This window comes from Salvelinus fontinalis, unplaced genomic scaffold, assembly GCF_029448725.1.
Source record: "Salvelinus fontinalis isolate EN_2023a unplaced genomic scaffold, ASM2944872v1 scaffold_0009, whole genome shotgun sequence".
In the NCBI taxonomy this organism is placed as follows: Eukaryota; Metazoa; Chordata; class Actinopteri; order Salmoniformes; family Salmonidae; genus Salvelinus; species Salvelinus fontinalis.
Genome location: NW_026600218.1, coordinates 412533 through 439280, shown reverse-complemented (window position 1 = coordinate 439280; position 26748 = coordinate 412533). Strand labels below are relative to the sequence as shown.

Below are 26748 nucleotides of genomic sequence, written 5' to 3'. Positions count from 1 at the left end.
ATTGCCAGTGTAACAGTATAGCTTCCGTCCCTCTCCTCGCTCCTCCCTGGGCTCGAACCAGCAACACAACGACAACAGCCACCCTCGAAGCAGCGTTACCCATGCAGAGCAAGGGGAATAACTACTCCAAGTCTCAGAGCGAGTGACGTTTGAAACGCTATTAACGCGCACCCCGCTAACTAGCTAGCCATTTCACATGGGTTACACCAGCCTAATCTCGGGAGTTGATAGGCTTGAAGCACAGCGAAGAGCTTCTGGCAAAACGCAGGAAAGTGCTGTTTGAATGAATGCTTAGGAGCCTGCTGCTGCCTACCACCGCTCAGTCAGACTGCTCTATCAAATCTTAGACTTAGTTATAACATAATAACACACAGAAATACGAGCCTTAGGTCATTAATATGATCGAATCCGGAAACTATCATCTCGAAAACAAAATGTTTATTCTTTCAGTGAAATACAGAACGGTTCCGTATTTAACGGGTGGCATCCATCAGTCTAAATATTCCTGTTACATTGCACAAACTTCAATGTTATGTCATAATTACGTAAAATTCTGGCAAATTAGGCGGCCCAAACTGTTGCATATACACTGACTCTGCGTACAATGAACGCAAGAGAAGTGACACAATTTCACCTGGTAAATATTGCCTGCTAACCTGGATTTCAATTAGCTAAATATGCAGGTTTAAAAAGTATTGATTTTAAGAAAGGCATTGATTTTTATGGTTAGATAAACATTGGAGCAACGATACACACCGCATCGATTATATGCAACGGAGGACACGTTAGATAAACTAGTAATATCATCAACCATGTGTAGTTAACTAGTGATTATGATTGCTTGATTGTTTTTATAAGATAAGTTTAATGCTAGCTATCAACTTACCTTGGCTTCTACTGCATTCGTGTAACAGGCAGGCTCCTCGGGGAGTGCAAGGTAATCAGGTGGTTAGAGCGTTGGACTAGTTAACTGTAAGGTTGCAAGATTGAATCCCCCGAGCTGACAAGGTAAAAATCTGTCATTCTGCCCCTGAACGAGGCAGTACACCCACCGTTCCTAGGCCGTCATTGAAAATAAGAATGTGTTCTTAACTGATTTGCCTAGTTAAATAAAGGTGTAATAAAAAATCTGCCACTAGCATATTGAGGTTGGGCACTGATGTTGGGCGATTAGGCCTGGATCGTAGTCGGCGTTCCAATTCATCCAAATGGTTCTCAATGGGTTTGAGGTGCAGGCCAGTCAAGTTCTTCCACACAGATCTCCACAAACCATATCTGTATGGACCTCGCTTTGTGCACGGGGTATTGTCATGCTGAAACAGGGAAGGGCCTTTTCCAAACTGTTGCCACAGAATCGTTTAGAATGTCATTGTATGCTGTAGCATTAAGATTTCCCTTCACTGGATCTAAGGGGCCTGAACCATAAACAGCCCCAGACCATTATTCCTCCTCCACCAAACTTTACAGTTGGCACTATGCATTGGGGGCAGGTAGCGTTCTCCTGGCATCCGCCAAAACCAGATTTGTCCGTCGTACTGCCAGATGTAGAAGTGTGATTCATCACTCCAGAGACCGTGTTTTCACTGCTCCAGAATCCAATGGCGGCGAGCTTTACACCACTCCAGCTGAGGCTTGGCATTGCGCATGGGTATCTTAGGCTCGTGTGCGGCTGCTCGGCCGTGGAAACCCATTTCATGACGCTCCCGACAAACAGTTGTTGTGCTGACATTGTTTCCAGAGGCAGTTTGGAACTCGGTAGTGAGATGTGCAATCAACGACAGGTGGCTTTTAGGCGCTTCAGTACTCGGCGGTCTCCCTCTGTGCACTTGTGGCCTACCACTTCGCTGCTGAGCCGGTGTTGCTCCTAGACGTTTCCACTTCACAATTGCAACACTTACACTTGACCGGGGCAGCTCTAGCTGGGCAGAAACTGGATGAACTGACATGGAAAGTTGGAATCCTAGGACAGTGCCACGTTGTAAGCCACTGAGCTCTTCAGTAAAGCCATTCTACTGCCAATGTTTGTCTATGGCGATAGCACGCCTGTGTGCTCTGTTTTTATACACCTGTCAGCAACGGGTGTGGCGGAAATAGCCGAATCCTCTAATTTGAAGGGGTGTCCACATACTTTTGTAGTGTACATGTCGTGTACATTTGATCAGCTGAAGTGTTGGAACTGACCTCCGTAGCTCCGTTTGCGTGGACTGCAACATCACTGTGGAGAGCCCTAATGAACAGCACACATGCATTTACAGATGAGAAAGTGAACTTGCAATTTCTAAGAAGTCTTCAATGTTTAAAAAAAAAATTTATCCTCGATTTATCAAATCAGTTTTCTTGCTCTAACCACAAGCAGCACTTTGTAAAACTCTTTAATATTTCAAACACGCTGTCTCTTTGCCCACAAGACTCGTAGGCTATTATCAGAGGACTTAAAGTTGGACCAAAAAAAACTGTAGATTATTCTGTCTGGAATTGTTACTGTCCCACCATGTAAAAATATGACTGATATGGCAGCAGTGATGTCAATGAATAAACAGAGAAATAATGAGTTGATAATTGTGTCTTGGTGAGAGGCCAGTAAGAGATCCCAGTTTAATCAGTCTATTGTTACTTTGTCTCAAATCCAAATACCTACATTTCTATACAATTATTTACTTTATTTTTAATATATATATATTTATTTTTTTACCGACGTCTGCCTTTTACCAGATCCAACTAATTTCACATGAACAGTATAACTGATCAAATGTCTGTTCAAATTACAGAGCCCTCAGAGTATTGTTACAGCCTGAATTTAAAATGGTTTCAATTACGATTTATTTTGTCACTGGTCGACACTACCCCATAATGTCAGTGCAATTAAGATGTGTATAAATATATATGTGTCAATAAGTATTATATATACACGTCAAGTATTGTTATGGTAAGCTTAAATAAGTTCAGGAGTTAACATGTGCTTCATTTCTAGCCCAGGTGTTCCGCTAGTGGAACACCCACAACCATTCCGCTGAAAAGGCAGCGCGCAAAATTAAAAAATATTTTTTTAGAAATATTTAACTTTCACACATTAACAAGTCCAATACAGCAAATGAAAGATTAACAAGATGTTTATCTACCCATCGTGTATGATTTTTTAAAATGTTTTACAGCGAAAACACAACATATATTTATGTTAGATCACCACCAAATCCAAAAAAAACACAGCCATTTTTCCCAGGGAAAGAGTCACACAAAAGCAGAAATAGACCGAAAATTAATCACTACCCTTTGATAATCTTCATCAGATGACACTCATAGGACATCATGTTACACAATACATTTATGTTTTGTTCGATAATGTGCATATTTATATCCACAAATCTCAGTTTACATTGGCGCCATGTTCAGAAATGGCTCCAAAATATCCGGAGAAATTACAGAGAGCCACGTCAACTAACAGAAATACTCATCATAAAACTTTGATGAAAAATTCATGTTTTACATATAATTAAAGATACACTGGTTCTTAATGCAACCGCTTTCAGATTCTTTTAAAAACTTTAAAGAAAAAGCACACCATGCAATAATCTGAGACGGCGCTCAAAAATAACAACATTTCTCCGCCATGTTGGAGTCAACAGAAATACGAAATTACTTCATAAATATTCCCTTACCTTTGATCTTTCATCAGAATGCAGTGCCAGGAATCCTAGTTCCACAATAAATCGTTGTTTTGTTCGATAATGTCCATTACTAGTGTCCAATTAGCTAATTTTGCTACCACGTTTAGTTCACGTGTCCAAAAGCTGGCGTTATATTCCAGGTCGAATAAACATGTCAAATTAAGTAGAGAATCAATCTTCAGGATGTTATCATATATATCCAATAACGTTCCAACCGGAGCATACGTATTTGTCTACAGAGTAATGGAAACACATGGCCATCTCATGACTAGCTCGCGTGACCAGGAACTAGCATTCTGCCAGACCACTGACTCAAATAGCGGCCATCCGGCCCCACATCACACTAGAGGCTTCATTCCACATTCTACTGACTGTTGACATCTAGTGGAAGGCGTGGGAAGTGCGAACAGATCCATATCTTACTGGGAATTGAATAGGCGATGAGTTTAACAACAACCAGCTCCCAGAATTTCCACTTCCTGTTTGGAAGTTTGCCTGCCATATGAGTTCTGTTATACTCACAGACATAATTCAAACAGTTTTAGAAACTTCAGAGTGTTTTCTATCCAATACTAATAATAATATGCATATATTAGCATCTAGGACAGAGTAGGAAGCAGTTTATTATAGGCACCAATTCATCCAAAAGTGAAAATGCTGCCCCCTATCCCTAAAAAGTTAACAAGTCACATTAAGTTGCATGGTCTCGCTCTGTGTGCAATAATAGTGTTTTAACTTGAATTTTGAATGACTACCTCATCTCTGTACCCCACACAAAAACATGATCTGTAAGGTCTAGCAGTTAATTTCAAACACTGATTCAACCACAAAGACCAGGGAGGTTTTCCAACGGCGGGCACCTATTGGTAGATTGAGGGGGGGGGGGGGGGGTTACATTGAATATCCCTTTGAGCATGGTGAAGTTATTAATTCCACTTGGATGGTTTATCAATACACCCAGTCACTACAAAGATACAGGCGTCCTTCCAAACTCAGTTGCTGGAGAGGAAGGAAACTGCTCAGGGACTTCACCGTGAGGCCAATGGTGACTTTGAAACTGTTACGGAGTTTAATGGGTGTGATAGGAGAAGACTGAGGATGGATTAACAACACTGTAGTTTCTCCACAAAACGAATCTAAATGACATATTGAAAAGAAGGAAGTCTGTAGAGAATACAAATATTCAAAAACATGCAGCCTGTTTGCAACAAGTCCCTAAAGTAATACTTAAAAAAATGTGGCAAAGCAATTCACATTTTGTGTTTTGGACAAAAAGTTATGTTTGGGGCAAATCCAATACAACACATTACTGAGTACCATTCTCCATATTTTCAAGCATAGTGGTGGCTGCATCATGTTATGGGTAGGCTTGTCATCAGCAAGGACTGGGAAGTTTTTCAGGATAAAAAAATGTACGTAATGGAGCTAAGAACAGGCAAAATCCTAGAAGGAAACCTGGTTCAATTTGCTTTCCACCAGATGCTGGGGGATGAATTCACCTTTCTGCAGGACAATAACCTAAAACACAATGTGAAAATCTACACTGGAGTTGCTTACCAAGATGACTGAATGTTCCTGAGTGGCTGAGTTACAGTTTTGTCTTAAATCTGCTTGAAAATGTAAAGCAAGATTTATCTAGCAATGATCAACAATCAAATTGACAGTTTGAATAGTTTTTAAAACAATCACGTGCAAACATTGTACATCCAGGTGTGATGAAGACTCATCGCTCTAATCGCTGAGGGGTGTGAATACTTATGTCAATTCAACATTTCTTAAAACGTTTTCACTTTTCCATTATGGGGTGTTGTGTGTAGATGCTGAGAAAATAAATACATGTCATCCATTTGAATTCAGGCTATAACACAACGTGCAATAAGAATAAGGATAAGGGCCCCGTGTGGCTCAGTTGGTAGAGCATGGCGCTTGCAACGCCAGGGTTGTGGGTTCGATTCCCACGGGGGGCCAGTACAAAAAAGTATGAATGTATGTACTTGTAAGTCGCTCTGGATAAGAGCGTCTGCAAAATGACTTAAATGTAAATGTAAATGTAAGACAAGGGGTATGAATACTTTCTGAAGGCACTGTATATACAATATATGTCCTTATTTTAGGCCAAAAACAAACCGTCATACATGATTTAATGAAAAGCAGCAAATATACATTGTTTCTCCTTCAGCCGGTGGATGTCTTTATTAATTTAATTAACTAATCCCTTATTCCTGCCGATTTTATGAGCGAGTTGAAATGTCATTCCGAAAGCACTGCTGTATTAAAGTAATTCAGAACTAACTCGACATGTTCTGTTGCAGATTCAAAGTGCCAGATTTAACTCGTTGCAGAATGTATCCATAATCACGACTGAATAAGCATATTTATTTGACGAGAATGCACCTCGTAACCCATCAAACACCTGAACTCCAACAATGACATTGTTTTATAGAAATGTAAATAGTAAACAATGCATACATAACGTATAAACATCTGACTTGAAGTAAAGATACATTTTTTTTTATTCATCAATACCATAAACCTGGGACATCAAAGAGCATTATATGAAATATGATTACTATCTGAGACTGCACAGATTCTTCTGCTTGTCCATTGTAGGAATTAGACCAGCACAAATAACACAATGTAAAACCAAGTTCACGTCGGCACTAAGAAACTGAAATACCCGACTTGCTAATTGTTGAACGTGACACCTGTATAACGACAACCAGTTAGCAAGTCGGACATTTCAGAGTTCCGACTAGCACGTGAACGCGGCATGATTTACAAATGGAGAACTGTATTTATAGGTTTAAAATACTACTCCTGCAGAATGAGAAAGAAACTTAAGACAAGGACACCATGTCTATACACAGCTATGTCAACACCCTATATCAACACGGGTCCGGGTAGCCGTGTCTAAACACGGGTCCGGGTAGCCGGGTCAACACGGGTCCGGGTAGCCGGGTCAACACGGGTCCGGGTAGCCGGGTCAACACGGGTCCGGGTAGCCGTGTCAACACGGGTCCGGGTAGCCGTGTCAACACGGGTCCGGGTAGCCGGGTCAACACGGGTCCGGGTAGCCGTGTCAACACGGGTCCGGGTAGCCGTGTCAACACGGGTCCGGGTAGCCGTGTCAACACGGGTCCGGGTAGCCGTGTCTAAACACGGGTCCGGGTAGCCGTGTCTAAACACGGGTCCGGGTAGCCGTGTCTAAACACGGGTCCGGGTAGCCGTGTCTAAACACAGCTATATCGACACGGGTCCGTGTTGTGAGCAGCCCATGTACCACTACATTCAGTCTGAACCCCAGAATAAGCAGCAGGAGGACACCATTACACAGGTGGAAAAAGTTATATATATTTTTTTTTTTAAGCGGTACGCCACAACCCTTTTAAACGTATTACTGGGTCTAGATGTTATCACGTCAGGAGAAGAACAAGTGAAGGAAGCAGCATAGGGAAAATGGAGGTAGGCTGGGTTTCTAGAGATAAGATGGAGAGTTATGAAGGTGAGACCAGTGTGGAATAAGGGGGCGCTAGACTCTGCTACAGGGATGGTTGGCCGTGGAATAAACACAAAATGGTGGTGTGCTTCTGCTCCCGTTTTAGGTTGTTGTCAGGATGTGTCCCTCGACGTCATTCCGTCTGTTGCAGTATTCAATTCGTGGTCATCGTGTTTCTGTGAATCACGACCATTAAAGACGATGAGTGATCACAGCATTGAGCCGTACACAATACAATGTCAGCATTTTGTTGCCAGGCCGGTGGTTTACACTGTCTACTGTTTGTGAATGATTGAAGAATCTCACCCCAGCTGTTGGTCCATTTTGAGTGTGTGTGGTCACTTAGGTCTGTACATAAACTAGTACTGGGACCATTTTAGACTGTGTGGTCACTTAGGTCTGTACATCAACTAGTACTGGGACCATTTTAGACTGTGTGGTCACTTAGGTCTGTACATAAACTAGTACTGGGACCATTTTAGACTGTGTGGTCACTTAGGTCTGTACATCAACTAGTACTGGGACCATTTTAGACTGTGTGGTCACTTAGGTCTGTACATCAACTAGTACTGGGACCATTTTAGACTGTGTGGTCACTTAGGTCTGTACATCAACCAGTCCTGGGACCATTTTAGACTGTGTGGTCACTTAGGTCTGTACATCAACTAGTACTGGGACCATTGAAGACTTGGGATACTAGCTCTCAAAGAGCTGCTTGAATGTCTTTAGGTTTGCGTAATATAAAGGTTCAAATAAAAATGGAGGAAGTTAACAATCTGTGGCTTTAGATTGAATTCAAATTTGACACAAATGATAAACTAAAGAATGCAACAAACTACTACACATATGAAATACTGTACCACACAGGCCAGTACAATATCCTACACATGGAGAGGAACATTACCAGCCAATACTACTCACCTTGACAGACGGGGCAGGTGTGGGCCAGTGCTGCCTTGGCTGTAGTTTTCTCTTCCATAGCTGCTCCCTTAGCAACCGCCTCCTTGGCATCCGTCAACGTGTTCAACTTCCAGCTTGAGAGTGGAGGATATGTTTATATCCATACCATCAATGGACCCCTCCCATTTGTGCCCATAATACAGAATGCCTTAAAAGGGTGGACAGCTCCCGAGCCCAGCTCATAACTGATAATAATTCATAGCCTATCGCTGTAATTCATGATGTTGATTTATTTAAGTCCGGTGTTGGAGCTGGGCTGGAACAAAACCGTTCACACATTCCTCACAGGCTCACCCATTGGTTCTGGAATTTAAAAAAAAAAAAAAAAAAAAAAAAAAAAAGGTGCAAATAAGTTTTTTGTAATTCTACCTCCAAAAACAAACGTGTGAATACCAATTTAATTTAAAACCCTTCGCGCAGTAAACAACACTGTTGACTCGAGACGGTGCTAATCAGTCCCATCTCTGAAACCCCCCCATCTCTGTAACCAAAATAACACAGCTAGCTAGGGTAGCTACAAGTAAAGTAGTTCTTGGAAGTAGGCTGCCTTTCACTTTTCACCCACAGACACAAACATCATCAAGAACGCCTTAACTAAGTTGGCTAGTTAACTAGCAAGCTAAACTGTTGTTTTATAAAAGCTAAACTTGTTTTTACATATTTCTCATGCATTTAAATGGCTAGACAAATGGATTGCTACTGTAGCCATTTAGCCAGGCTAATGTTGCTGACTTGCTAGCTAGCTAGATACAAATTATTGTATGCATTTAAAACTTGTTAATTTCAATAAATTTAGCCAATTAATTAATTACTAAATGTAGCTAACATTTAAATCCAGATCATCATGGTGAGTGACGTGAAGCTTGAGACAGGCATTTGTGAGTGATATCTGGGTGATAGCTGCTAAAGTGCCTCGTTAGTGTTTTCTTTTGGGGTGCAAATACAGACAAATATATTGATAAGTCACCTTGTCCGAGAGAGATGTACACTGTTATCAAAACGTCACGCCAGGGCAAGCCTACACGAAACACGGCCCTTTTTATTTTTAGTGTTTCTAAAATCCCCTAATGGGGGGAAAATGAATGGTGGAAAAACCATTGGAACCATTTCCCAGTTTGACCTCTAGGTTTTATGGGTATTACTGGGGTACTCTATAGGCTACCACTGTTTCCCACCAACATACAGGGAGCCTCTGTACGCAGGGGCAGCGTTGCACCCTCGATGACACGTGTTGGGCGACATAAAGTAGTGCAATATGCTGACTACACTTGCCACGCATGCGTCCACCATCACGCACATGTAAAAAAATATATATATATATTAAATTTTTCTTACATACACACGCGATCATGACATACAGGATAAAATATTAAAAGCAACTATTAACTTGCGGGTTAGAGCTTGGCTTTGCTGACGTGAGCCAGCGGTGTGAGGTCAAATGATTTTAATAACATGTACAGCTATTGCGTAACATATATTTGTCATTCCAAGTGTCCGGGTGAGTTTATTAAACGTCTCTCGATGTGTAATTCAAATGGTTTCTCTCTCTCCCTCCTCCAGCTCCACCTTCCCCTGACCACTCCGCTGCCGGGCAGTGAGTTGACCAAGGAGCCGTTCCGCTGGGACCAGCGTCTGTTCTCCCTGGTGCTGAGGATCCCTGGACACGCCACCGTAGAGCCTGAACCCCTGGGGGGGGTCCCCCCCGACGACTCGGCCATCACCCCCATGTGTGAGGTCACCGGAGGTGAGGCGCTGTGTGTGTGTGTGTGTGTGTGTGTGTGTGTGTGTGTGTGTGTGCTTGTGTAGTATGTAACTGCCTCAGTGTCTATGTAAAGCCATATGACGGTGGTGTATGTCAAATCAAAGTTTATTTGTCACATGCACATGATACAGTGGGTGTAAACGACACATTGAAATGATTACTTGCGAACTCTTTCCTCAACAATGCCTTATCAATATACAACAATAAGTAGAGTCCCAGCTGAGCACGCCAGGCGGAGCTGAGCACGCCAGGCGGAGCTGTCTAGAGAGCGTCAGCATGTGTCCAACACACACGTACAGTATGAGCATACAGTGTGTGTTTGAGCCTCAACCTAAAAGCACAATACTAGAATTAAGCCAGCTGCCTTTATTGTCTAGAATGAGCCAGCACCTCCTAACCTGAGCCTACTGTGACCGACAGTGTAGTGGTGATGGGCCAATAGCCAGGGGGGTTGTGGGCATGTGAGTTCTGGTGATAGTGCACCCTGGTGAATAGGACACAGTGAGTGAAAAGTGCTAATGGAGGTCAAGATTATGAAGTCAGGCTTTCTGCTCAATGCCACATGGGTCAGATGGGCAATGGCTTCAACTGCTGCTACTACTGCTACTACTGGGACTCTACATGCTGCTACTACTGGGACTCTACATGCTGCTACTACTGGGACTCTACATGCTGCTACTACTGGGACTCTACATGCTGCTACTACTGGGACTCTACATGCTGCTACTACTGGGACTCTACATGCTGCTACTACTGGGACTCTACATGCTGCTACTACTGGGACTCTACATGCTGCTACTACTACTACTGGGACTCTACATGCTGCTACTACTGGGACTCTACATGCTGCTACTACTGGGACTCTACATGCTGCTACTACTGGGACTCTACATGCTGCTACTACTACTGGGACTCTACATGCTGCTACTACTACTGGGACTCTACATGCTGCTACTACTACTGGGACTCTACATGCTGCTACTACTACTGGGACTCTACATGCTGCTACTACTACTGGGACTCTACATGCTGCTACTACTACTGGGACTCTACATGCTGCTACTACTACTGGGACTCTACATGCTGCTACTACTACTGGGACTCTACATGCTGCTACTACTACTGGGACTCTACATGCTGCTACTACTACTGGGACTCTACATGCTGCTACTACTACTGGGACTCTACATGCTGCTACTTCTACTGGGACTCTACATGCTGCTACTTCTACTGGGACTCTACATGCTGCTACTACTACTGGGACTCTACATGCTGCTACTACTACTGGGACTCTACATGCTGCTACTACTACTGGGACTCTACATGCTGCTACTACTGGGACTCTACATGCTGCTACTACTACTGGGACTCTACATGCTACTACTACTACTGGGACTCTACATGCTGCTACTACTACTGGGACTCTACATGCTGCTACTACTACTGGGACTCTACATGCTACTACTACTGGGACTCTACATGCTGCTACTACTACTGGGACTCTACATGCTGCTACTACTACTGGGACTCTACATGCTACTACTACTGGGACTCTACATGCTGCTACTACTGGGACTCTACATGCTGCTACTACTACTGGGACTCTACATGCTGCTACTACTACTGGGACTCTACATGCTGCTACTACTTCTGGGACTCTACATGCTGCTACTACTACTGGGACTCTACATGCTGCTACTACTACTGGGACTCTACATGCTGCTACTACTACTGGGACTCTACATGCTGCTACTACTACTGGGACTCTACATGCTGCTACTACTACTGGGACTCTACATGCTGCTACTACTACTGGGACTCTACATGCTGCTACTACTACTGGGACTCTACATGCTGCTACTACTACTGGGACTCTACATGCTACTACTACTGGGACTCTACATGCTACTACTACTGGGACTCTACATGCTACTACTACTGGGACTCTACATGCTGCTACTACTGGGACTCTACATGCTGCTACTACTACTACTGGGACTCTACATGCTGCTACTACTACTACTGGGACTCTACATGCTACTACTACTACTGGGACTCTACATGCTACTACTACTACTGGGACTCTACATGCTACTACTACTACTGGGACTCTACATGCTGCTACTACTGGGACTCTACATGCTGCTACTACTGGGACTCTACATGCTGCTACTATTGGGACTCTACATGCTGCTACTACTGGGACTCTACATGCTGCTACTACTACTACTGGGACTCTACATGCTACTACTACTACTGGGACTCTACATGCTGCTACTACTACTGAGAGACTACATACTGCCCATTACTGCTGATTCACAAAATGGCTCTGGTTATTGAGGGTGTGTGTGTGTGTGTGTGTGTGTGTGTGTGTTGGTGAACAGTGGGTGAGTGTAATCTAATGTAAAAGTGCTTGTCTCCTAGGTCGCTCCTACAGTGTGTTCTCCCAGCGCATGTTGAACCAGTGTCTGGAGTCTCTACTGCAAAAGATCCAGAGTGGAGTGGTCATCAACTTTGAGAAGACAGGCCCGGACCCCCCTCCTGGAGAGGGTGAGACAGTCCTTTAATGTCCCCCTAGCCTCTACCGCCTCCCTAAACACTGTCCCCCTAGCCTCTACCGCCTCCCTACACACTGTTCCCTAGCCTCTACCGCCTCCCTACACACGGTCCCCTAGCCTCTACCGCCTCCCTACACACGGTCCCCTAGCCTCTACCGCCTCCCTACACACTGTCCCCTAGCCTCTACCGCCTCCCTACACACTGTCCCCTAGCCTCTACCGCCTCCCTACACACTGTCCCCCTAGCCTCTACCGCCTCCCTACACACGGTCCCCCTAGCCTCTACCGCCTCCCTGCACGAGGTCCCCCTAGCCTCTACCGCCTCCCTGCACGAGGTCCCCCTAGCCTCTACCGCCTCCCTGCACGAGGTCCCCCTAGCCTCTACCGCCTCCCTGCACGAGGTCCCCCTAGCCTCTACCGCCTCCCTACACACTGTCCCCTAGCCTCTACCGCCTCCCTACACACTGTCCCCTAGCCTCTACCGCCTCCCTACACACTGTCCCCTAGCCTCTACCGCCTCCCTACACACTGTCCCCTAGCCTCTACCGCCTCCCTACACACTGTCCCCTAGCCTCTACCGCCTCCCTACACACTGTCCCCTAGCCTCTACCGCCTCCCTACACACTGTCCCCTAGCCTCTACCGCCTCCCTACACACTGTCCCCCTAGCCTCTACCGCCTCCCTACACACTGTCCCCCTAGCCTCTACCGCCTCCCTACACACTGTCCCCCTAGCCTCTACCGCCTCCCTACACACTGTCCCCCTAGCCTCTACCGCCTCCCTACACACGGTCCCCCTAGCCTCTACCGCCTCCCTACACACGGTCCCCCAGCCTCTAACGCCTCCCTACACACTGTCCCCTAGCCTCTACCGCCTCCCTACACACTGTCCCCTAGCCTCTACCGCCTCCCTACACACTGTCCCCCTAGCCTCTACCGCCTCCCTACACACTGTCCCCTAGCCTCTACCGCCTCCCTACACACTGTCCCCTAGCCTCTACCGCCTCCCTACACACTGTCCCCTAGCCTCTACCGCCTCCCTACACACTGTCCCCTAGCCTCTACCGCCTCCCTACACACTGTCCCCCTAGCCTCTACCGCCTCCCTACACACTGTCCCCCTAGCCTCTACCGCCTCCCTACACACTGTCCCCTAGCCTCTACCGTCTCCCTACACACGGTCCCCTAGCCTCTACCGCCTCCCTACACACTGTCCCCTAGCCTCTACCGCCTCCCTACACACTGTCCCCCTAGCCTCTACCGCCTCCCTACACACTGTCCCCTAGCCTCTACCGTCTCCCTACACACTGTCCCCCTAGCCTCTACCGCCTCCCTACACACTGTCCCCTAGCCTCTACCGTCTCCCTACACACTGTCCCCTAGCCTCTACCGCCTCCCTACACACTGTCCCCTAGCCTCTACCGTCTCCCTACACACGGTCCCCTAGCCTCTACCGCCTCCCTACACACGGTCCCCTAGCCTCTACCGCCTCCCTACACACTGCCCCCTAGCCTCTACCGCCTCCCTACACACTGTCCCCCTAGCCTCTACCGCCTCCCTACACACGGTCCCCCTAGCCTCTACCGCCTCCCTGCACGAGGTCCCCCTAGCCTCTACCGCCTCCCTGCACGAGGTCCCCCTAGCCTCTACCGCCTCCCTGCACGAGGTCCCCCTAGCCTCTACCGCCTCCCTACACACTGTCCCCTAGCCTCTACCGCCTCCCTACACACTGTCCCCTAGCCTCTACCGCCTCCCTACACACTGTCCCCCTAGCCTCTACCGCCTCCCTACACACTGTCCCCCTAGCCTCTACCGCCTCCCTACACACTGCCCCCTAGCCTCTACCGCCTCATCAACACACTGTCCCCCTAGCCTCTACCGCCTCCCTACACACGGTCCCCTAGCCTCTACCGCCTCCCTACACACGGTCCCCTAGCCTCTACCACCTCCCCACACCTGGTCCCCTAGCCTCTAGCCCAGGTGTTGGCAAACTTTTTGGCTCGAGGCCACATCGGGATTTTTACATTCAACGGTGGGCCACATTTTTTAGGGGACCAATTGTTTGTTAAAATCAATTTACGGGGGCCTCCCGAGTGGTGCAACGCTCTAAGGCACTGCATCGAAGTGCTAGAGGCGTCACTACAGACCCGAGTTCGATCCCAGGCTGTGACGCAGCTGGCAGTGACTGGGAGACCCATGAGGCGGCGCACAATTGGCCCAGCTTCATCCGGGTTAGGAGAGCGTTTGGCAGGCCGAGATTTCTTTGTCCCGTCGCGCTCTTGCGACTCCTTTGGCGGGCTGGGCGCAGTGCACGCTGACACGGTCACCAGGTGTGCTGTGTTTCCTCGGACACATTGGTGCGGCTTGCTTCCGGGTTAAGCGGCCATTGTGTCAAGCGGCAGTGCGGCTCTGCTGGGTCGTGTTTCGTAGGACGCACGGTTCTCGACCTTCGCCTTTCCCGAGTCCGTACGGGAGTTGCAGCGATGGGACCAGACTAGAACTAAATTGTTTTTTTTGTGTGCCCCCCCCCCCCATCCTCTAGCCCCTCCCTATGCACCTTCCTCTAGCCCCTCCCTATGCACCTTCCTCTAGCCCCTCCCTATGCACCATCCTCTAGCCCCTCCCTATGCACCTTCCTCTAGCCCCTCCCTATGCACCTTCCTCTAGCCCCTCCCTATGCACCTTCCTCTAGCCCCTCCCTATGCACCTTCCTCTAGCCCCTCCCTATGCACCTTCCTCTAGCCCCTCCCTATGCACCTTCCTCTAGCCCCTCCCTATGCACCTTCCTCTAGCCCCTCCCTATGCACCTTCCTCTAGCCCCTCCCTATGCACCTTCCTCTAGCCCCTCCCTATGCACCTTCCTCTAGCCCCTCCCCATGCACCTTCCTCTAGCCCCTCCCTATGCACCATCCTCTAGCCCCTCCCTATGCACCTTCCTCTAGCCCCTCCCTATGCACCTTCCTCTAGCCCCTCCCTATGCACCTTCCTCTAGCCCCTCCCTATGCACCTTCCTCTAGCCCCTCCCTATGCACCTTCCTCTAGCCCCTCCCTATGCACCTTCCTCTAGCCCCTCCCTATGCACCTTCCTCTAGCCCCTCCCCATGCACCTTCCTCTAGCCCCTCCCTATGCACCTTCCTCTAGCCCCTCCCTATGCACCTTCCTCTAGCCCCTCCCCATGCACCTTCCTCTAGCCCCTCCCTATGCACCATCCTCTAGCCCCTCCCTATGCACCATCCTCTAGTCCCTCCCTATGCACCTTCCTCTAGCCCCTCCCTATGCACCTTCCTCTAGCCCCTCCCTATGCACCTTCCTCTAGCCCCTCCCTATGCACCTTCCTCTAGCCCCTCCCTATGCACCTTCCTCTAGCCCCTCCCCATGCACCTTCCTCTAGCCCCTCCCTATGCACCATCCTCTAGCCCCTCCCTATGCACCATCCTCTAGTCCCTCCCTATGCACCTTCCTCTAGCCCCTCCCTATGCACCTTCCTCTAGCCCCTCCCTATGCACCTTCCTCTAGCCCCTCCCTATGCACCTTCCTCTAGCCCCTCCCTATGCACCTTCCTCTAGCCCCTCCCTATGCACCTTCCTCTAGCCCCTCCCTATGCACCTTCCTCTAGCCCCTCCCTATGCACCTTCCTCTAGCCCCTCCCTATGCACCTTCCTCTAGCCCCTCCCTATGCACCTTCCTCTAGCCCCTCCCTATGCACCTTCCTCTAGCCCCTCCCCATGCACCTTCCTCTAGCCCCTCCCCATGCACCTTCCTCTAGCCCCTCCCCATGCACCTTCCTCTAGCCCCTCCCTATGCACCATCCTCTAGCCCCTCCCTATGCACCATCCTCTAGTCCCTCCCTATGCACCTTCCTCTAGCCCCTCCCTATGCACCTTCCTCTAGCCCCTCCCTATGCACCTTCCTCTAGCCCCTCCCTATGCACCTTCCTCTAGCCCCTCCCTATGCACCTTCCTCTAGCCCCTCCCTATGCACCTTCCTCTAGCCCCTCCCTATGCACCTTCCTCTAGCCCCTCCCTATGCACCTTCCTCTAGCCCCTCCCTATGCACCATCCTCTAGCCCCTCCCTATGCACCTTCCTCTAGCCCCTCCCTCTATTTCACACATTATTTTGTCTGTCCAGATGAGATCCTGAAGCCCGGCCCCCAGTCCTGGCACTGCTGCCACAAGCTGATCTACGTACGACCCAACCCCAAGACGGGTGTGCCCATCGGACACTGGCCCATTCCTGAAGGCTTCTGGCCCGACACCAACTCCCCCACCCTGGTAAGAGAGTGTCTCTGTCTGACACGCTCGTGTCTGTGCATACTGGTGTGTTTTTCTCTGATGTTCCTGTCCCCCCCCCCCCTCTCCCAGCCCCCTCGCTCGGCCCACCCCCACGTGCGTTTCTCCTGCCTGGACTCGGAGCCCATGGTGATTGACAAGGTTCCCTTTGACAAGTACGAGCTGGAGCCTTCACCTCTCACACAGTACATCCTGGAGAGGAAGTCCCCTCACACCTGCTGGCAGGTACACAACGTGATACACTACACACACCCAGTACTACACTACACACCCAGTACTACACTACACACCCAGTACTACACTACACACCCAGTACTACACTACACACCCAGTACTACACTACACACCCAGTACTACACTACACACCCAGTACTACACACCCAGTACTACACTACACACACCCAGTACTACACCCAGTACTACACTACACACCCAGTACTACACCCAGTACTACACTACACACCCAGTACTACACTACACACCCAGTACTACACTAGACACCCAGTACTACACTACACACCCAGTACTACACTACACACCCAGTACTACACACCCAGTACTACACTACACACACCCAGTACTACACCCAGTACTACACTACACACACCCAGTACTACACCCAGTACTACACTACACACCCAGTACTACACCCAGTACTACACTACACACCCAGTACTACACCCAGTACTACACTACACACCCAGTACTACACTACACACCCAGTACTACACTACACACCCAGTACTACACTACACACCCAGTACTACACTACACACCCAGTACTACACTACACACCCAGTACTACACTACACACCCAGTACTACACTACACACCCAGTACTACACTACACACCCAGTACTACACTACACACCCAGTACTACACTACACACCCAGTACTACACACCCAGTACTACACTACACACACCCAGTACTACACCCAGTACTACACTACACACCCAGTACTACACCCAGTACTACACTACACACCCAGTACTACACTACACACCCAGTACTACACCCAGCACTACACTACACACCCAGCACTACACTACACACCCAGTACTACACCCAGTACTACACTACACACCCAGTACTACACCCAGTACTACACTACACACCCAGTACTACACCCAGTACTACACTACACACCCAGTACTACACCCAGTACTACACTACACACCCAGTACTACACCCAGTACTACACTACACACCCAGTACTACACCCAGTACTACACTACACACCCAGTACTACACCCAGTACTACACTACACACCCAGTACTACACCCAGTACTACACTACACACCCAGTACTACACTACACACCCAGTACTACACTACACACCCAGTACTACACCCAGTACTACACTACACACCCAGTACTACACCCAGTACTACACTACACACCCAGTACTACACTACACACCCAGTACTACACCCAGTACTACACTACACACCCAGTACTACACCCAGTACTACACTACACACCCAGTACTACACTACACACCCAGTACTACACCCAGTACTACACTACACACCCAGTACTACACCCAGTACTACACTACACACCCAGTACTACACCCAGTACTACACTACACACCCAGTACTACACCCAGTACTACACTACACACCCAGTACTACACCCAGTACTACACTACACACCCAGTACTACACCCAGTACTACACTACACACCCAGTACTACACCCAGTACTACACCCAGTACTACACCCAGTACTACACCCAGTACTACACCCAGTACTACACCCAGTACTACACCCAGTACTACACCCAGTACTACACCCAGTACTACACTACACACCCAGTACTACACTACACACCCAGTACTACACTACACACCCAGTACTACACTACACACCCAGTACTACACTACACACCCAGTACTACACTACACACCCAGTACTACACCCAGTACTACACTACACACCCAGTACTACACCCAGTACTACACTACACACCCAGTACTACACCCAGTACTACACTACACACCCAGTACTACACCCAGTACTACACTACACACCCAGTACTACACCCAGTACTACACTACACACCCAGTACTACACCCAGTACTACACTACACACCCAGTACTACACCCAGTACTACACTACACACCCAGTACTACACCCAGTACTACACTACACACCCAGTACTACACCCAGTACTACACTACACACCCAGTACTACACCCAGTACTACACTACACACCCAGTACTACACCCAGTACTACACTACACACCCAGTACTACACCCAGTACTACACTACACACCCAGTACTACACCCAGTACTACACTACACACCCAGTACTACACCCAGTACTACACTACACACCCAGTACTACACTACACACCCAGTACTACACTACACATCCAGTACTACACTACACATCCAGTACTACACTACACACCCAGTACTACACTACACACCCAGTACTACACACACAGTACTACACACACAGTACTACACTACACACCCAGTACTACACACAGTACTACACACCCAGGACTACACTACACACCCAGGACTACACTACACACCCAGGACTACACTATACACCCAGTACTACACTATACACCCAGTACTACACTACACACCCAGTACTACACTACACACCCAGTACTACACTACACACCCAGTACTACACTACACACCCAGTACTACACTACACACCCAGTACTACACTACACACCCAGTACTACACTACACACCCAGTACTACACTACACACCCAGTACTACACACCCAGTACTACACCCAGCACTACACTACACACCCAGCACTACACTACACACCCAGTACTACACTACACACAGTACTACACCCAGCACTACACTAGACACCCAGTACTACACTAGACACCCAGCACTACACTAGACACCCAGTACTACACTAGACACCCAGTACTACACTAGACACCCAGTACTACACTAGACACCCAGTACTACACTAGACACCCAGTACTACACTAGACACCCAGTACTACACTAGACACCCAGTACTACACTAGACACCCAGTACTACACTAGACACCCAGTACTACACTAGACACCCAGTACTACACTAGACACCCAGTACTACACTAGACACCCAGTACTACACTAGACACCCAGTACTACACTAGACACCCAGTACTACACTAGACACCCAGTACTACACTAGACACCCAGTACTACACTAGACACCCAGTACTACACTAGACACCCAGTACTACACTAGACACCCAGTACTACACTAGACACCCAGTACTACACTAGACACCCAGTACTACACTAGACACCCAGTACTACACTAGACACCCAGTACTACACTAGACACCCAGTACTACACTAGACACCCAGTACTACACTACACTAGACACCCAGTACTACACTACACACCCAGTACTACACCCAGTACTACACTACACACCCAGTACTACACCCAGTACTACACTACACAACCAGTACTACACAACACACAGTAATACACACGACACACCATACACAACACAAGGTGTACTTGTTTGTTCTCTCACTCAGTTCCCCTCCCTCATCCTCTAGGTGTTTGTAAGTAACAGTGCCAAGTATAGTGACCTGGGCCAGCCCTTTGGCTACCTGAAGGCCAGCACGGCTCTCAACTGTGTCAACCTCTTCGTCATGCCCTACAACTACCCTGTTGTACTGCCTCTACTGGGTAAGACCTGGGCCCTGTCCTAATGCTATAACTACCCTGTTGTACTGCCTCTACTGGGTAAGACCTGGGCCCTGTCCTAATGCGCTAACTACCCTGTTGTACTGCCTCTACTGGGTAAGACCTGGGCCCTGTCCTAATGCTCTAACTACCCTGTTGTACTGCCTCTACTGGGTAAGACCTGGGCCCTGTCCTAATGCTATAACTACCCTGTTGTACTGCCTCTACTGGGTAAGACCTGGGCCCTGTCCTAATGCGCTAACTACCCTGTTGTACTGCCTCTACTGGGTAAGACCTGGGCCCTGTCCTAATACTCTAACTACCCTGTTGTACTGCCTCTACTGGGTAAGACCTGGGCCCTGTCCTAATGCTCTAACTACCCTGTTGTACTGCCTCTACTGGGTAAGACCTGGGCCCTGTCCTAATACTCTAACTACCCTGTTGTACTGCCTCTACTGGGTAAGACCTGGGCCCTGTCCTAATGCTCTAACTACCCTGTTGTACTGCCTCTACTGGGTAAGACCTGGGCCCTGTCCTAATACTCTAACTACCCTGTTGTACTGCCTCTACTGGGTAAGACCTGGGCCCTGTCCTAATGCTCTAACTACCCTGTTGTACTGCCTCTACTGGGTAAGACCTGGGCCCTGTCCTAATACTCTAACTACCCTGTTGTACTGCCTCTACTGGGTAAGACCTGGGCCCTGTCCTAATGCTCTAACTACCCTGTTGTACTGCCTCTACTGGGTAAGACCTGGGCCCTGTCCTAATACGCTAACTACCCTGTTGTACTGCCTCTACTGGGTAAGACCTGGGCCCTGTCCTAATGCTCTAACTACCCTGTTGTACTGCCTCTACTGGGTAAGACCTGGGCCCTGTCCTAATGCTCTAACTACCCTGTTGTACTGCCTCTACTGGGTAAGACCTGGGCCCTGTCCTAATACTCTAACTACCCTGTTGTACTGCCTCTACTGGGTAAGACCTGGGCCCTGTCCTAATGTTAACGTTAACTTTTGTATTTTTTTTATTGAACTTTGTTGAGAAATTATCGATGGTCACAGAGAGACTGATGAACATATTTTGTCCGTTTTTAGAGGAGATCTCATTTATATAAAGTGACGCGGAAGGGAGAGAGAAAAAACACATCTAACGAAGCACTTAGCTGTTCTCCGAGTGGTCTGAGGCAATCAGGAAGTAACGAGTGTTTTCAAGTGCAACTTTATTAACACTGGTTGTGGGTAACAGCGCAGAGATTTAACGACGCTACTACGAAGGTTCTCACAATGAACTTAGCCTTTTAGATGGTTCAGGGAAACTGGGCCCTGCCCTCGTGTCTAGAAAGGCATCCCTGTCCCCATGAGCCCTAATGTAGTGCACCACGTTGCCCCACCAAGCCAGCAGAGGGCAGTAGTGGTTATGATACAATATACTTTATTGTCCATTTACATGGAAATTCATTTTGTGAAGCCAGCATACCCACATATTTATTTTTTATTTCACCTTTATTTAACCAGGTAGGCTAGTTGAGAACAAGTTCTCATTTACAACTGCGACCTGGCCAAGATAAAGCAAAGCAAATACTCAAATACGTTCAATATGTAAAACACCTGGTAATATGATAATTCATGTCTCTGGCCATAGTGGTCCCACTCTACCTCTCCTAAAGCCTGCTCTGTATTTGTTGCAGATGACTTGATCCGGGTGCACAAGTTCAAGCCCACCATTAAATGGCGTCAGTCATTTGAGAACTACCTGAAGACCATGCCTCCGTATTACATTGGGGTAAGTCAACGGAATGTCAAACCAGCCCCTCGGCCCTCCCGGTTACGTGATCACGTTCAACCTACGCCATATGCACAAGTCTCCCAAAGCTGAGGGAGTGAAAAATGATAGATGGTTTAGGGGCTAATTCAGAGGTTCCCAAAAAAAGGTCACGAGAGAATTTTGAAAATCCTGAGGAAAAATAGAAATATTTACACATATATACACTACCGTTCAAAAGTTTGGGGTCATTTAGAAATGTACTTGTTTTTGAAAGAAAAGCCCCAAAAAATGTTGATTTCAAATAATATCAAATTGATCAGAAATACAGTATAGACGTTGTAAATGACTAATGTAGCTGGAAACGGCAGATTGTTTTGTAATAAAAAATATAAAGAATGACATATCTACATAGGTGTACAGAGGCCTATTATCAGCAAACATCACTCCTGTGTTCCAATGGCACGTTGTGTCAGCTAATCCAAGTTTATCATTTTAAAAGGCTAATTGATCATTAGAAAACCCTTTTGTAATTATGTTAGCACAGCTGAAAACTGTTGTTCTGATTAAAGAAGCAATAAAACTGGCCTTCTTTAGACTAGTTGAGTATCTGGAGTATCAGCATTTGTGGGTTCGATTACAGGCTCAAAATGGGCAGAAACAAAGACCTTTCTTCTGAAACTCGTCAGTCTATTCTTGTTCTGTGAAATTAAGGCTATTCCATGCGAGAAATTGCCAAGAAACTGAAGATCTCGTACAAAGCTGTGTACTACTCCCCCCCTGACTTCCACCGTTAGACGCTAGCGTGGAGTTAGGTGACATCGTTATGTATTTTGGTTGCAATGTGTGGTCTTAATGATGCCTTCTCTACTCTTCTGCAGTCCCTCCGGAAGGCGCTAAGAATCATGGGAGCTCCTAACCTCCTGGCCGACAACATGGAGTATGGTCTGAGTTACAGTGTGGTGTCCTACCTTAAGAAGCTCAGCCAGCAGGTAGTCTGTCTGTCTTTGTGTGTGTCTGTGTGTCTCTCTCCCGTCTGTGTGTCTCTGTCTCGTCTGTGTGTCTCTCTCCCGTCTGTGCGTCTCTGTCCCGTCTGTGTGTCTCTGTCCCGTCTCTGTACCGTCTGTGTGTCTCTGTCCCGTCTCTGTACCGTCTGTGCGTCTCTGTCCCGTCTGTGTGTCTCTGTCCCGTCTCTGTACCGTCTGTGCGTCTCTGTCCCGTCTCTGTCCCGTCTGTGCGTCTCTGTCCCGTCTGTGCGTCTCTGTCCCGTCTGTGCGTCTCTGTCCCGTCTGTGCGTCTCTGTCCCGTCTGTGTGTCTCTGTCCCGTCTGTGTGTCTCTGTCCCGTCTGTGTGTCTCTGTCCCGTCTGTGTGTCTCTGTCCCGTCTGTGTGTCTCTGTCCCGTCTCTGTCCCGTCTGTGCGTCTCTGTCCCGTCTCTCCATGTGTGTGTGTGTTGTTGCTGAGTGCATACTGTCTTGGTTTCCATTCACTCTTCCTTCCATAACCATCCATGCATCTTCTCCTCAGACCAAGATCGAGTACGAGCGGCTGATAGCATCCGTAGCTAAGAAGGTGGTAGCGGAGGGTGGCATCAAGGTGCGTGACCGCGGTGGGGACATCTCCCTGGCCCAGCGTAGAGACTTCACTCAGCTTCTGGCCAGCATCACAGGAGAGACGGCCGCCCTGCCCCTGGAGCTCAACTCTAAAGAGTTCTCTGGCTTTCAGCTGGCTCCTCTCAACAAGGTCAGCAGCACTGAAGAGCCCTTAGCTGTGATGCTTGAGTTATCTCTAGAGATGTTCACATAGAGATACTGTGTAGATCAGCCATGATTCTCTGTAAAGTGGATCAGATGTATACGTTACTGTTATATATTTGTATGTCTACGTGTAATCATGTTGCTCTGTACACCGGTACCAAGGTAATACGACAGCACCAAATCGCTATGATACCAACATTTTAGAAAACCGTAGTACCGTTTCATATGATACTACCCCCCCTGACTTACCGTAGTACCGTTTCATATGATACTACCCCCCCCTGACTTACCGTAGTACCGTTTCATATGATACTTCCCCCCCTGACTTACCGTAGTACCGTTTCATATGATACTACCCCCCCCCCTGACTTACCATAGTACCGTTTCATATGATACTACCCCCCCCCCTGACTTACCGTAGTACCGTTTCATATGATACTACCCCCCCTGACTTACCGTAGTACCGTTTCATATGATACTACCCCCCCCTGACTTACCGTAGTACCGTTTCATATGATACTACCCCCCCCCCCGACTTACCGTAGTACCGCTTCATATGATACTACCCCCCCCCCCCCTGACTTACTGTAGTACCGTTTCATATGATACTACCCCCCCCCCTGACTTACCGTAGTACCGTTTCATATGATACTACCCCCCCTGACTTACCGTAGTACCGTTTCATATGATACAACCCCCCCCCCTGACTTACCGTAGTACCGTTTCATATGATACTACCCCCCCTGACTTACCGTAGTACCGTTTCATATGATACTACCCCCCCTGACTTACCGTAGTACCGTTTCATATGATACTACCCCCCCCCTGACTTACCGTAGTACCGTTTCATATGATACTACCCCCCCTGACTTACCGTAGTACCGTTTCATATGATACTTCCCCCCCTGACTTACCGTAGTACCGTTTCATATGATACTACCCCCCCCCCTGACTTACCGTAGTACCGTTTCATATGATACTACCCCCCCCCCCTGACTTACCGTAGTACCGTTTCATATGATACTACCCCCCCCCCTGACTTACCGTAGTACCGTTTCATATGATACTACCCCCCCTGACTTACCGTAGTACCGTTTCATATGATACTACCCCCCCCCTGACTTACCGTAGTACCGTTTCATATGATACTACCCCCCCCCCCCGACTTACCGTAGTACCGTTTCATATGATACTACCCCCCCCCCCCCTGACTTACTGTAGTACCGTTTCATATGATACTACCCCCCCCCCCCCTGACTTACCGTAGTACCGTTTCATATGATACTACCCCCCCTGACTTACCGTAGTACCGTTTCATATGATACAACCCCCCCCCCCTGACTTACCGTAGTACCGTTTCATATGATACTACCCCCCCTGACTTACCGTAGTACCGTTTCATATGATACTACCCCCCCCCTGACTTACCGTAGTACCGTTTCATATGATACTACCCCCCCTGACTTACCGTAGTACCGTTTCATATGATACTACCCCCCCTGACTTACCGTAGTACCGTTTCATATGATACTACCCCCCCTGACTTACCGTAGTACCGTTTCATATGATACTACCCCCCCCTGACTTACCGTAGTACCGTTTCATATGATACTACCCCCCCCTGACTTACCGTAGTACCGTTTCATATGATACTACCCCCCCTGACTTACCGTAGTACCGTTTCATATGATACTACCCCCCCCTGACTTACCGTAGTACCGTTTCATATGATACTACCCCCCCCTGACTTACCGTAGTACCGTTTCATATGATACTACCCCCCCCCCCCCCCCCTGACTTACCGTAGTACCGTTTCATATGATACTACCCCCCCCCTGACTTACCGTAGTACCGTTTCATATGATACTACCCCCCCCCCCCTGACTTACCGTAGTACCGTTTCATATGATACTCCCCCCCCCCCCCCTGACTTACCGTAGTACTGTTTCATATGATACTACCCCCCCTGACTTACCGTAGTACCGTTTCATATGATACTACCCCCCCCTGACTTACCGTAGTACCGTTTCATATGATACTACCCCCCCCCTGACTTACCGTAGTACCGTTTCATATGATACTACCCCCCCCTGACTTACCGTAGTACCGTTTCATATGATACTACCCCCCCCTGACTTACTGTAGTACCGTTTCATATGATACTACCCCCCCCTGACTTACTGTAGTACCGTTTCATATGATACTACCCCCCCCTGACTTACCGTAGTACCGTTTCATATGATACTACCCCCCCCCTGACTTACCGTAGTACCGTTTCATATGATACTACCCCCCCCTGACTTACTGTAGTACCGTTTCATATGATACTACCCCCCCCCTGACTTACCGTAGTACCGTTTCATATGATACTACCCCCCCCCCCCCCTGACTTACCGTAGTACCGTTTCATATGATACTACCCCCCCCCCCCCTGACTTACCGTAGTACCGTTTCATATGATACTACCCCAACCTGACTTACTGTAGTACCGTTTCATATGATACTACCCCCCCCTGACTTACCGTAGTACCGTTTCATATGATACTACCTCATTGTGTTGCTTTTCTGATCTACTGTGACGATACCAGCTCTTCCGTTCTGTTCCCTGTGTAGAGTCTGAAACCTCAGGGTTTCCGGAACGCCTACGACATTCCCAGAATGCACCTCCTGGATCAGCTGAGCCGCATGAGGAGGAACCTGCTCAGCACCACCTGTCTGCTCCGAGGACAGGACACAGGTGTGTGTGTGTGTGTGTGTGTGTGTATGTGTGTGTGTGTGATTCAGTTCCAGAATAAACTGTAATTTGCGTTGAATTATTCTC

General features: G+C 48.1%; 1 protein-coding gene and 1 non-coding gene across 2 annotated transcripts in view; both read left to right on the top strand.

Moving 5' to 3' along the window:
- ints6 (integrator complex subunit 6) overlaps positions 1 to 26748 on the top strand; it is a 49836-nt gene that overhangs the window by 11233 nt on the left and 11855 nt on the right. The window contains exons 5-13 of the mRNA XM_055910432.1: positions 9682 to 9865; positions 12308 to 12433; positions 16570 to 16712; positions 16803 to 16955; positions 20284 to 20416; positions 22098 to 22192; positions 23053 to 23163; positions 23698 to 23913; positions 26541 to 26664. Of these exons, the coding sequence (XP_055766407.1) occupies positions 9682 to 9865; positions 12308 to 12433; positions 16570 to 16712; positions 16803 to 16955; positions 20284 to 20416; positions 22098 to 22192; positions 23053 to 23163; positions 23698 to 23913; positions 26541 to 26664 (1285 nt within the window). The remainder of the gene's footprint in view (positions 1 to 9681; positions 9866 to 12307; positions 12434 to 16569; positions 16713 to 16802; positions 16956 to 20283; positions 20417 to 22097; positions 22193 to 23052; positions 23164 to 23697; positions 23914 to 26540; positions 26665 to 26748) is intronic.
- Positions 5558 to 5633, top strand: trnaa-ugc (transfer RNA alanine (anticodon UGC)). Its single transcript has one exon. It is a non-coding gene; the product is annotated as a tRNA-Ala (tRNA).